This window comes from Bufo bufo, chromosome 5, assembly GCF_905171765.1.
Source record: "Bufo bufo chromosome 5, aBufBuf1.1, whole genome shotgun sequence".
Taxonomy (NCBI): Eukaryota; Metazoa; Chordata; class Amphibia; order Anura; family Bufonidae; genus Bufo; species Bufo bufo.
Window position 1 is genome coordinate 160,565,600 of NC_053393.1, and position 13,597 is coordinate 160,579,196.

General features: G+C 45.0%; 1 protein-coding gene across 1 annotated transcript in view; it reads left to right on the forward strand.

Annotated features, from left to right (window-relative positions):
- Positions 1 to 13,597, forward strand: part of ROCK1 (Rho associated coiled-coil containing protein kinase 1) — a 122,469-nt gene that overhangs the window by 52,009 nt on the left and 56,863 nt on the right. Inside the window, exons 3-7 of the mRNA XM_040431786.1 lie at positions 629 to 729; positions 4,638 to 4,775; positions 6,741 to 6,916; positions 10,979 to 11,063; positions 12,077 to 12,221. Of these exons, the coding sequence (XP_040287720.1) occupies positions 629 to 729; positions 4,638 to 4,775; positions 6,741 to 6,916; positions 10,979 to 11,063; positions 12,077 to 12,221 (645 nt within the window). The remainder of the gene's footprint in view (positions 1 to 628; positions 730 to 4,637; positions 4,776 to 6,740; positions 6,917 to 10,978; positions 11,064 to 12,076; positions 12,222 to 13,597) is intronic.

Consider the following 13,597-nt stretch of genomic DNA (forward strand, 5'->3'; position numbering starts at 1 on the left):
CCGAGCTGTCGGCTTGACATAAATCTAGCAGACCAATGAATGGGGAGATCTCTGGAGGTGCAGGGCTGAGATTGTCATGTACTACTATATGGTGTCTGATTTTCATCATTTACGTTAGTCATGGGAGAACCCCTTTAAGTCCCTTCTTCATAATTGCAGGAACAGTTCAGTTTGAGGTGCCCCTTTTGTAAATGGTTAAAGGGATCCTTGTTTTTTTGCACGTCCTTACAAGTGAGATAAGTGGCCTGATTGTGAATGGTGACGTCCTTGGGTTTAATAGCGCTCTGGCGTCCTGAGCTCCTTCCATACAATCTCATGCCAGCGTTGACCCTCCTGGATTAAAATAGCCTTTTTCAGCCATGACCAAATTTGGAGCTGAAATATCTGCCCACTGGGAATCTGCAAATGGATTCTAGTTTATCGAGTGACAGGTTTATACAAATAATTAGTTCTTCCCATTGCGTGTTTTAAATGAAAGCCCAGAATTCAGTCATAAAAAGAGGAATATGCTGCCAATTCGACTTCTCTCTTCCAGCCTTGTTGTTGTCAGCTTTCTGGTAACTTGCTTAAAAATAGCCTGTGGACTGACTGAAACGTTTTTTTTTTCCTCCTCCTTTTTTGATTTTAGATAAAGACACAATAAGTAAAATTCGGGATTTGCGAATGAAAGCTGAAGATTATGAAGTGGTTAAGGTCATTGGCAGAGGAGCTTTTGGTGAAGTCCAACTGGTAGGTTGCTTCTGCTGGCAATATAAGGGAAATGGTCCTGCTTGTCTTACCTGAAGTGGTTTGGTGAATCTTTAAAGGGATTTTTCCGAGACCTTAAGGCCTCATGCACACGGCCGTTGTGCGGCAGTTCCGTGCATTGGGGACCGCAATTGCTGTCCCCAGTGCACGGGCAGCAGCCGTGCAGCGGGCCGGACCCATTCAACTTGAATGGGTCAGTGGTCTGTCCGCACCGCAATAAAATATGACATGTCCTATTTGTTTGTGGTGCGGAACAACAGAAAGAAACACCACTGAAGCACTCCGTAGTGCTTCCGGTGTTCCGTTCCGTGACTCCGTTCCGCATCTCCAGAATTGCGGACCCATTCAAGTGACTGCGTCCGCATCCATGATGCGTGATGCAAACGGCCACGGCCGCCCAACGGCCTTGTGCATGAGGCCTATCCTTAGATAGGTCATCAGTATCTGATCAGTGGGGTCTGACACCCGAGACCCCCGCCAATCAGCTGTTTTGAGAAGGCAGAGGCTCTCGCAGTAGTGCCGCAGTCTCACAGCTTTACCTAGGCTATATTACGACACGTTCCACGGTCAGATGGTCTAGGTGCAGCTCAGCTCTATAGAAGGGTAGAAGGGAATGAGACTGAGCTGCAATGCCAGGCTCAACAACTATACAATGTACGGTACTGTGCTTGGAAAGCAAAGAGAAGGCTGTGGCGCTTACAGGAAAACCGGTGCCTTCTCAAACAGCTGATCAGCAAGGGTCCCGGGTGTCAGACCTCCACCCATCAGATACTGATGACCTATCCAGAGGATTAAAATCTTGGAAAACCCTTTCAAGCAGATATGATAAGCTGATTTCTTTAAATATTTATGCCCTATCCTCAAGATCAGTGGGGGTCCAACTCCCGGGACTCCCCTGTGATAAGTCATTTGAAGGGCTACGGCACTTGAGTGAGCTCTGTAGCCTCTTCTTCCGCCTGTGGTGTCACATCTACAGATGAGAGAATTGATTCTAAAGACCCAAATTTTCCCAAAGTTCATGTTAAACCCGAATTTTTGGTCATTAAATTTGGGCAGATTTCACAAAATGGCATGAGCCTTTTTCCTGTTAGAAGACCAGAAAGATGATGGAGGATCACATAAACCTGGGCACTGCATGTGTATTCACACCAGCAGGCATCTTCCGCCAAAAGTACAATGGGTCCATGGTCCGCATTTGCTGCCTAGTATTGGACATGTTCTATATTTTTGCAGATGGTAGACATCCGTGTGCTTTCTACATCCACCTGTCCATTCCGTAAAAGATAGAACGTGTCCTATTCTTGCCTGCGGATTGTGGACCAATTGAAGTCAGTTGGTCTGCAAAAAACGGATGCAACATGGACGTCATCTGTGTTTTGCCGACCGAAGAATACATACGGTCATGTGAATGCCCCCTTAGGCTACTTTCACACTAGCGGCACGGACTTCCGGCAGGCTGTTCCGTCGGGTGAACAGCCTGCAGGATCCGTCCTACCGCTAGTGACCCCCCGGACTGCTGCTCCGTCCCCGTTGACTATAATGGGGGCGGAGGCACGGCAGCACACGGCTAGAGGCTGCTGGAATAAAACTACGACATGTCCGACATTTATTCCGGCAGCCTCTCGCTGTGCGCTGCGATGCCTCGGCCGGAACTCCGCACCGCCCCTATTATAGTCAATGGAGATGGAGCGGCAGTCCGGGGGCACACAGTCACTAGCGGCAGGACGGATCCGGCAGGCTGTTCACCCGACTGAACAGCCTGCCGGAGGTCCGTGCCACTAGTGTGAAAGTAGCCTTAGCTGAATGCTACTATCACTATGAATTTAGCTGTTCAAAGTCTCTTTGCTAAGAAGCATGTAGCAAATGTCGGTGGGAAAACGGTTTCCAAAAATTGGTTCCTACTGTGCCATTTCAAGATGCCGTACATTCTTAACTCTAGTTTTTCCCATTTGTCTTTATTTTATGTGCAAACAAGCAGTCTTTGTGAGAGTACGGCAAACAATATTTGGAAATAAGGATAAAAAAACATTCAAAATATAAAAATAGCATAAAAAAACAAGACTGCACATATTGTGACGTGTATCGCTGGTGGCACAGAGCTGTAACAGGAAGGTCATAATAAAAATCATGTGTCGCAGCCTCAACACGGACAGTTTTTAATACACCGCGTGGGCTGTATGTCCATGTAGTACACAGACCCGGTGGTCTCCAGGTCCTTGGTCTGTGAGAAACCGAGTAGTAGATGACCCTTGGTCCAAAGGGGAAGAACCAGAACTGTTAATAGTACCATTTGATGTCTATGGATCCATGTGCTGTCCATACGCAGTCCGTTGCACCTCTGGAAGCAAAATACGTTTGTCTGTATCAGGTAAACAAACATATTTTGAGTATGAAGTCCCTGTTTTTCTACTATTATATTTGAATCCCTCTTATTAAGCACACGGCCGTAAGTGTTTTGTGGATACGGCAGTATGTTCTAGAGCAGGAGGAGCTGAGCAGATTGATGTATAGTTTATGGGGAAAGATTCAGTAAAAGTTGTAATTTGTGTTTATCTCTCTGCTCTTTTTATACTTAAGACCTCCCTGTGTACAACTATCAGTAACTGACAGCTCTCTGTACACCCTATGCTGTCATCGATGACACCTCCCCGTGTACAGCTAAAGTCAGAAATTGTAGAGATTTTGGGTACACGGCCAAATGTATCACGTGCCCATGTATCGCAGTATAACAGGGCAGCCTCGACCGCAGAATCACAGCAAATATATACTGTATGTCGAGCGGCGTCCCCATTAATTTCTACGGCTGCCATGCTACACTGCGATACTTGGGCGCATGACATGTGTCAGACCCAAAATCGCTGTGTAGCCAAACCCTCAATGTATAAAATACAAGTTTTACTGAATCTGCTGTATAACTGGTATAACAATCTGCTCAGCTCCTCCTGCTCTATAACCTGCTGCCTGCAGATTGCTCCGCATTTCGAGGTTCTTGTGGGACCCACAGACTGGAAAGACTACTGCTATGGCCCCCTCCACAAGATAAGTCAAAGTAGTCTAGAAAAAAAATACTTCTTCATCCTGCCTGTGTAGTCTGCTTCTAAGGTCCATGGTCTCCAACATCGGAGTGCTTTCCCATCCATAATGTCACCCTGCATTATGTAAATGAAGCCTAAAATGGCATATGACTGTGGTGGTGAACCTATGGCACGGGTGCCAGAGGCGGCACTCAGAGCCCTCTCTGTGGGCACCCGCACCCTGGAAAAAGTCTATGGTGTACCAATATGCCTTAGACGTTTCCTGCCATTCATCAGCGCAGGGCGCACTGAATGTAGGCAGGATATTATAGCTACATGATAAAGTACATGGAAGATTGGATTGTAGTTTTCAGGTTAAATTGCCGTGTTGGCACTTTGCGATTAATAAGTGGGTTTTGGGTTGCTGTCTGTGTAAGGTTCGTCATCACTGGCATATGACATGGGAGGCCTGAAACAAGTCTGGTGAGTTTTTCTGCTCTTGGGAGAATTTTGTCTAGACAGAACTGTAGTTAGAGAATAGTGAACGGGCTTACAGGTTAATTGTGCAAGTGGCTATAGACGGGAGGCGAAAGCCGGCCCAACCGGCACGTGTGGCATGTTACATTTCAGGTGCCTGATCCTTGGTTCTCTCAGGGGTACCCCTCTGCCCCATTGATATTAGCGTGCATGTGCAGCTGACAGCTCCTCACCATTTGTATCCACGTGTGGTGCTTATGTCACATACAGAAGGCGGGCAGAGTCCTACAGCCGCTTCTCTGGGCAGCTGCCAAAAGCTGTTTCAGCATTGTTGTCAAAAGATAATAATTAATAATTGGTTTTATTCATCTGATGGAATTTTCCTTTTTGTTTTGCAAGGTGAGGCACAAATCTTCCAGAAAGGTGTACGCCATGAAGCTGTTAAGCAAGCTGGAGATGATAAAGAGGTCAGACTCTGCCTTCTTCTGGGAAGAAAGAGACATTATGGCATTTGCCAACAGTCCTTGGGTTGTTCAGGTATGTTGGACACACAATGGATGATATGTATAATAGCAGTAACTGGGCTGAACTGAATTGGGTTCACATCACGTTTTTCCCATCCGTTTAACGTATACAAAAAACATACACGTTAAACGGATGCCTCAGACTGTTGTCAAACAGTTGTATCCGTTCCATTGTAAAAAAATAAATAATACGATTATTTTTTTTTGTGTACTGTGCAGGATATAAGAAGGTGGTGTGCTGCATTTTTGTATCCCTTTTTTTCTAACATATATGTCAAACCGAGGCATAAAACGTGATGTGAACCCACCCTTTGCTGCAGCAGAAGAGACCCTCCACCTGAGCTGTCAGCTTGATGTAAATCTAGCAGAGCAATGAATGGGGAGATCTCTGGACCCATGTGAGATACAGGGCTAGCTTCGTTAGAAAGAGGTTGCCATGTCCTATATGATGTCTGATTTTCATTTTTTACATTAGTCATGGGATAACCCCTTTAGGGCTCATGTACACGAACACGTGCGCCCCGTAATGTGTGGGTACCGGTCATGTGCCTGACGCTTGTAGATGTGAACCCGGGATTCTGTCACCTCCTTTTACGATTTTAAGCTGGCACCATCGCTATGTTGACTAAAGTAGCTTATTTCCAGGACTCTTCTTTTTACTTTATTTCGTTTAGTAGTTTTGATGTAAAAGCGATTTGTATGTTATGCTAATTAGGGTACAAGGTGCCCAGAGGGGAGTTTTTCTCACTCTCCGGAGCCCAGAGACGCCCCCCTGCAGTGCCCAAGACAGCCTCCTGATAATCAAAACACCTCCCACAGCCCGGCAAACGGTTCCGCCCCCTCCGCACGTCATAATCTACCTTATAGATATGCCCCGTCCTCCTTCCTGTCTGCGGCCAGAAAACTCGCGCAGGCGCAGTACCGCCTGCGGTCTGCGCGATCATCAACGACCTGAGGGCAACAGCGCTCAGGTCACATGACTGGGCTCGGCGCATGCCCAGTGAGACTTGTGAGGCTGTTGCCCTCAGGAGGTTGATGATCGCGCAGACCGCAGGCGGTACTGCACCTGCGCAAGTTTTCTGGCCACAGACAGGAAGGAGGACGGGGCATATCTATAAGGTAGATTATGACGTGGGGAGGGGGCGGAACCGTTTGCCGGGCTGTGGGAGGTGTTTTGATTATCAGGAGGCTGTCTTGGGCACTGCAGGGGGGCGTCTCTGGGCACCGGAGAGTGAGAAAAACGCCCCTCTGGGCACCTTGGACCCTAATTAGCATAACATAAAAATCGCTTTTACATCAAAACTACAAAACGAAATAAAGTAAAAAGAAGAGTCCTGGAAATAAGCTACTTTAGTCAACATAGCGATGGTGCCAGCTTAAAATCGTAAAAGGAGGTGACAGAATCCCTTTAACTTGAATGGGTCAGCAATCTGCAAGATTCAGTCTGCACTGCAAAAAAAAATAGAACATGTAATTATAATTATTATTATGCCTGATGTCTTGTCTATGGAGACCTATTGTATAAACACTCCACTGAGGACTGTTTTTTGCACTCCCTGACCAAATTTGAGTACAGCACACAAGCTGGAGAACCCCTAGGACGTACTAAGCTTCTAAGCCCTACTTAGTAAATTAAGAACCCCTTTAGGGTACGGCAACAGGGTGCAGAAGATTTGCAGATTACTACAGTAGCAGCAAAGTGGATGAGACTTAAAAAATCTTGAGGCAAAAAACAAACACATAAATTGATTGCAGTGTGGATTTGAAATCCCCCACATGTCCGTTTGTGGTGTAGATTTCCACCCTGACTTTTACCCTTTCCAATGCCTATGTCACATCCGTCACACATGTAACTCAAGCCTCAGTATAAACCTCATAATTTGGGTTCTTTTGCCTCTCACGAATACCTCCAGTGATTGATCAGTTAATCAGAATGTATCCAGTTCTCCAGATAACCTGTATTCTGCTCTATACACAGTTATTCTATGCTTTTCAAGATGATCGGTATCTTTATATGGTGATGGAGTACATGCCTGGAGGAGACCTGGTCAATTTAATGAGTAACTATGATGTACCTGAGAAATGGGCGCGTTTCTATACCGCTCAAGTGGTTTTAGCCTTAGATGCCATTCATTCAATGGGCTTCATTCACAGGTAAGTTCCTGAAAGGTCGTCCTGTTTGTGCTGCTGAAGTAAAATGCGCGTTTCCCTTCTGCCAGGGATCCGCAACCTTCGGCACTCCAACTGTTGTGAAACTACAATTCCCAGCATGCTTCATTCATATCTGTGAGTTCTGAGAAGAACAGAGGAAGGATGCATGCTGGGAGTTGTAGTTTCACAACAACTGAGGTGCCGGAGGTTGCCTACCCCTGCCTTATGCAATGCTCTTATTAGGGTCTCCTGATGGTATTGTCTATTCAAATGCCCCTACATCTGTGGTCACATTTCACTGGACTGGACTGGATTCCGAAGGGGGCGGTGTCTCTCACAGCTTTTTTTACTCAATTTTTTTTTATCCAAAGCCAAAAGTTGGGCTGGAGAAAATAAACATATATAGTCCTGATCAAAAGTTTAAGACCCCCTGAAAAATGGCAAAAAATCATATTTTACATTGTTGATCTCACAAGGTTCCAAGTAGAGCTTCAACATGCAACAAGAAGAAATGGGAGTGAGACAAAACATTTTTTGAGCATTCAATTAATTGAAAATAACGAATAAACTGAAACAGGCTGTTTTTCAGCTGATCCAAATTTTAGGACCACATGCCTTTTTAAAAGGCCAAATCTGTGCAAAGATGTGGATTCATTGTCATTGCCTGTCAGGTAGTCACACGTTGTGATGGCAAAGGGAAAAAAAACACTCCCTTTTTAAACGTGGTCGGGTTGTTGAACTGCATAAGCAGGGTCTCTCACAGCGCGCCATCACTGCTGAGGTGGACTCAGTAAGACAGTCATTTGAATTTCTTAAATGATCCTGAGGGTTTATGGAACAAAAAAGTCAAGTGGAAGACCCAAAAAAAATTCATCAGCACTGAGCCGGAGGATCCAATTGGCTGTCCATCAAGACACTGGACGATCCTCGACCTAAATTAAGGCCCTTACTGGTGCTGACTGCAGCCCCATAACCATCAGATGGCATCTGAGACTGAAGGTCTTCAAAAACAAAAACGTCTTCAAAGACCGTCTCCTTGAACGCCACAGAACTGCTCGTTTGGAACTTTGCAAGAGACCACCAAACATGGGACATTCAAAGGTGGAAGAAAGTTTTATTCTCTGATGAGAATTTCTTTTTACCTTAGATGGTCCTGATGGTTCCAACCGTTACTGGGCATGACAAGCAGATCCCACCTGAGATGTTTTCTAACGCGCCACAGTGGAGGGGGCGCCATAATGGTCTGGGGTGCTTTTTCCTTCAGTGAACAATGGAGCTTCAGGAAGTCCAGGGCGTCAAACGGCCGCTGGCTATGTCCAGATGTTGCAGAGAGCATTCCTCATGACTGAGGGCCCTCGTCTGTGTGGAAACGACTGGGTTTTCACAGACAACACGACAGTACACAATGCCCTGCAGGACAAGGGACTTCTTCCAGGAGAATAACATCACTCGTTTGCCCATCCTGCATGTTCCCCTGATCTAAATCCAATTGAGAACCTTTGGGATGGATTGGCAATGGAAGTTTAACAAAAATAGACAACAGTTCCAGACAGTAGATGGCCTTCCGTGCGGCCGTCTTCACCACTTGGAGAAAAGTTCCCACTCATGGAAACGCTTGCATCAAGCATGCCGAAACAAATTTTTTTAAGTGATAAACAATAACGGCGGAGCTACTCATTACGGAGTTCATGTTTGGAAGTTGGATTTTCTGTTTTGGGGGGGGGTTTAGTTTTTTTTTTTTTTTTTTCGAGGTGTGGTCCTAAACTTTTGATCAGCTGAAAAACAGCCTGTTTCAGTTTATTCGTGGTTTTCATTAAATTGAATGCTCAAAATTTTTTTGGTCTCACTCCCATTTCTTCTTGTTGCATGTTGAAGCTCTACTTGCAACCTTGTTAAGATCAAGCCATGCTAAATATGATGTGTTGCCATTTTTCAAGTGGTCTTAAACTTTTGATCAGGACTGTATAAAGGAAGGACTTAAACTTCTCCTTTCTTCTGGATCCACTTCTGGCTTTGGTTCAAGATACTGCCCCAAAAATCTGTGTGTGATATCTCCCTAAGGGCTCGTGCACACATACACTGCCTGTCCAAAAAAAAGTCGCCAACAAAAAAAAGGATACACACTCTAAGATTTATTTCCATCCAGTGTTGCATTAATTTTTCACCAAGATCTTGCATTGATGATGGTAGAGTCTGACTGCTGCGCAAAGCCTTCTCCAGCACATCCCAAAGATTCTCAATGGGGTTAAGGTCTGGACTCTGTGGTGGCCAATCCATGTGTGAAAATTATGTCTCCTGCTCCCTGAACCACTCTTTCACAATTTGAGCCCTATGAATCCTGGCATTTTTATCTTGAATATGCCCGTGCCATCAGGGAAGAAAAAAAATCCATTGATGGAATAACCTGGTCATTCAGTATGTTCAGGTAGTCAGCTGACCTCATTCTTGGAGCACATAATGTTGCTGAACCTAGACCTGACCAACTGCAGCAACCCCAGATCATAGCACTGCCCCCACAGGCTTGTACAGTAGGCACTAGGCATGATGGGTGCATCACTTCATCTGCCTCTCTTCTTACCCTGATGCGTCCATCACTTTAAAACAGGGTAAATCTTGACTCATCAGACCACATGACCTTCTTCCATTGCTCCAGAGTCCAATCTTTATGCTTCCTAGCAAATTGAAGCCTTTTTTTTTCTGGTTTGCCTCACTGATTAGTGGTTTTCTTACGGCTACACAGCTGTTCAGTCCCAATCCCTTGAGTTCCCTTCGCATTGTGCGTGTGGAAATGCTCTTACTTTCACTATTAAACATAGCCCTGAGTTCTACTGTTGTTTTTCTAAGATTTGATTTCACCAAACGTTTAAGTGATCGCCGATCACGATCATTCAGGATTTTTTTTTCAGGCCACATTTCTTCCTCAAATACGATGGGTCCCCACTATCCTTCCAGTTTTTATTAATGCGTTGGACAGTTCTTAACCCAATTTTAGTAGTTTCTGCAATCTCCTTAGATGTTTTCTCCGCTTGATGCACACCAATAATTTGACCCTTCTCAAACAGACTAACATCTTTTCCACGACCACGAGATGTGTCTTTAAACATGGTTGTTTAATAAATGAGAAGCAACTCATTGCACCAGTTGGGGTTAAATAACTTGTTGCCAGCTAAATCGCCCATGCAGTAATTATCCAATAGGAGGCTCATAACTATTTGCTTAGTTAAATGCAGGTGGCGTTTTTTTTTTTTTTTTTTGGACAGGCAGTGTACGTGTGCCGAGCACCGGAGACCACAGAATCTGCTCTGTATCCTTCAGATTCAAGTGAATGGGTGTGCACACAGCTGGTGCCCGTATATTGCAGGCCTGCTGCAGGCTGCAATACGGGCATAACCAGCACCCGTTCCTGTGCATGAGCCCTAATAGTGTTACACTTGTAAAAATAAACCGAAAGTGGGCAACCCCTTCATGTCGTTATGATTTAACTCCCCTAAGCCACCACCAACCTGTTATTCATCATGGTGGCAGGTTGCACATGATTATCTTCTAGGCTTTAGGACATGATGAAGAAAAAGAATTCAAATGTCAGTAAGAAGTCATGGGGCGAATCGGCTCCCCAGAGATGTCATGCCCCCCTGGCTTGATTGACGTCCCACAGACCGAGTACATCATTGTAAGCCTCCTACAGTAAATTGTTCTTCAGCGCATGTGCAGTGAAGAGGGGTTCACTGGCTTCACCTTGAACGGCACACTGCTTACCTGCTGAATGCCGCTTTAGGAGGTTCATATTAACTTACCGAGGCTGTGGGATGTCTGTCAAGTCAGCAAGAATTTTTCAAGAGAGCAGCTCCACCCCATGACTTATTACTGCTATCTGAAGTCATTCCTTCATTTTGCAGACACAACCAGAAGATGGAAGATCATCATTGTAAACCGGCCACCAGAATGTATAACAGCGTGGCGGTGGTCTGGGGAAGGGGGCGAGGCTACATTTGAAAAGGCAGGTTCAATTTAAGTTAAAAATGAAAGTTCTTAAAAGTTTACGAATACATGATTTTTGTCTTGCAGGGACGTGAAGCCTGACAATATGTTGCTGGACAAGTCTGGTCATTTAAAACTTGCAGATTTTGGTACTTGTATGAAGATGAACTCTGTAAGTTAGAGGACTGGGTAGTCTGAGATCATTTAGATGAACTTGGTGCTGAAGATAAATGTAGATCTATTGTACGTTAGTTAATTGTGTGAGATATTTCTTTAAAGGGGTTGTGCTATCTTGCCATTTCCACGGCGAGATGAGACTAAGTGCCAGCCAAGCGGATGGGCACACTGTGATTTCTGTAACCCGTAGTGAATGGGAGCTATGCAAACCATGTAGCTTCCGTAACTCTGGGACCGGCACTTAGGCCTCATGCACACGGCCGTTGTGCAACATCCGTGCAGCTGGCCGGACCCATTCAACTTAAATGGGTCCGTGGTCAGTCCGCACCGCAAAAAAAATGAGATTTTTTTTTTTGTGGTGCGGAACAACGGAAAGAAACACCACGGAAGCACTCTGTGTTCCATGACTCCGTTCTGCATCTCCGGAATTGCGGACCCATTCAAGTTTGCGGCCCGCAATACGGCCACGGCCGCCCAACGGCTGTGTGCATGAGGACTTACTCTTAGATGAGACAACCCTTTTTAGGGTTCGCGGACAATGATGGCCACCATTATAGTTGCAACCTTAATCCATATTTTCTATAATACTGAACAACTCTGTACACACATCTCTTTTATTAAATGCTTATATTCCTGCATGGTGTTAATTTTCCCGGAAATGTATAAATGAACACAACTGGGTGTTATCATATACCTTGTCAGTGGATGTGTCCCTGCACACTGTGTCAATGTCCAAGCAGTGCTGACAGTGACAGATTTTGTAGGGGTATAATCTTCAGATTTAGAAAATTTATTTTAAACTTCATGGAGCAGAAGAGGAACAGCACAATGAAGAAGAACTGCTCTGGCATTATTTTTTCTGAATAGTATTTTCTAAAATCATCTTGCCAGATCCTCTTTAAAGGAACCTTAAACATAGAAAATGCACACAAAAATACCCCAGCGCTTTAGTATGATAATTTTGGGTTGTGTTATGGTCTAGTCACGTGTTTGATCTCTGACCTATAGGAAGGAATGGTACGATGCGACACTGCTGTAGGAACTCCGGACTACATTTCCCCTGAAGTATTAAAATCTCAGGGTGGTGATGGTTACTACGGACGAGAATGTGATTGGTGGTCCGTTGGAGTCTTTCTATATGAAATGCTTGTAGGTAAGTTCCTTGGTGATATTCCATAAAATCCATGCAGATGACAGACTGGGTATTGGGTCATTTGATGACATTGTGTAGAACGTACGTCACATGCCATGTGGTAAGTTAGACTATATCACCTCCCCTTTTCCAGTTAGGACTGCATTGGATTTTGATACGTCTAAGTCTTCAGTAAGCGGAGGCACTTTTACCATTGCATTGAGCATTAAGGATGGGTTCACACATGAATGAATAGCGGTTACGACCCTTGCAATAGATAGTGAAGTCCGCTGGCTTATCTGCGGCAAAACCTCACGTAATACATGCATGTTTTGCCGTGCAAATGCAGCAAAACCACATTTGATTTTCCACTGTATATTCAGTCAAGTGTGAAGCCATCCTAAAACAGGATTCCAAGTGAAAAACAACACAGGAAAATGGAAGTCCAGTCTATTGTCCAAGATCTGTTGGTTGCACTTGGCATCCGCTTCTCTGCGTCTCTTTGCGAGAACCTTCTGTTAAGTTGCCTTAGGCCTTATGCACACGACGCAAAACACGTATGGCGTCCGTGTGCGTTCCGCAATTTGCGGAACGTCACGGACAGCCATTGATATAACTGCCTATTCTTGTCTGCCAAACGGACAAGAATAAAACAGGTGATATTTTTATTTTCCGGACCACGGAACGGAGCAATGGATGCGGACAGCACACGGAGTGCTGTCCGCATCTTTTGCTGCCCCATTGAAGTGAATGGGTCCGCATCCGAGCAGCAAAAACTGCGGCTCGGATTCGGAACAAACAATGGTCGTGTGCATGAGGCCTAAGAGGGGTTCTCCTATGTACAATTTTCATTACAAAACTTCCAGCATCCACTGAAATGGATGCTTTCACATATACAGGGAGTGCAGAATTATCAGGCAAATGAGTATTTTGACCACATCATCCTCTTTATGCATGTTGTCTTACTCCAAGCTGTATAGGCTCGAAAGCCTACTACCAATTAAGCATATTAGGTGATGTGCATCTCTGTAATGAGAAGGGGTGTGGTCTAATGACATCAACACCCTATATCAGGTGTGCATAATTATTAGGCAACTTCCTTTCCTTTGGCAAAATGGGTCAAAAGAAGGACTTGACAGGCTCAGAAAAGTCAAAAATAGTGAGATATCTTGCAGAGGGATGCAGCACTCTTAAAATTGCAAAGCTTCTGAAGCGTGATCATCGAACAATCAAGCGTTTCATTCAAAATAGTCAACAGGGTCGCAAGAAGCGTGTGGAAAAACCAAGGCGCAAAATAACTGCCCATGAACTGAGAAAAGTCAAGCGTGCAGCTGCCAAGATGCCACTTGCCACCAGTTTGGCCATATTTCAGAGCTGCAACATCACTGGAGTGCCCA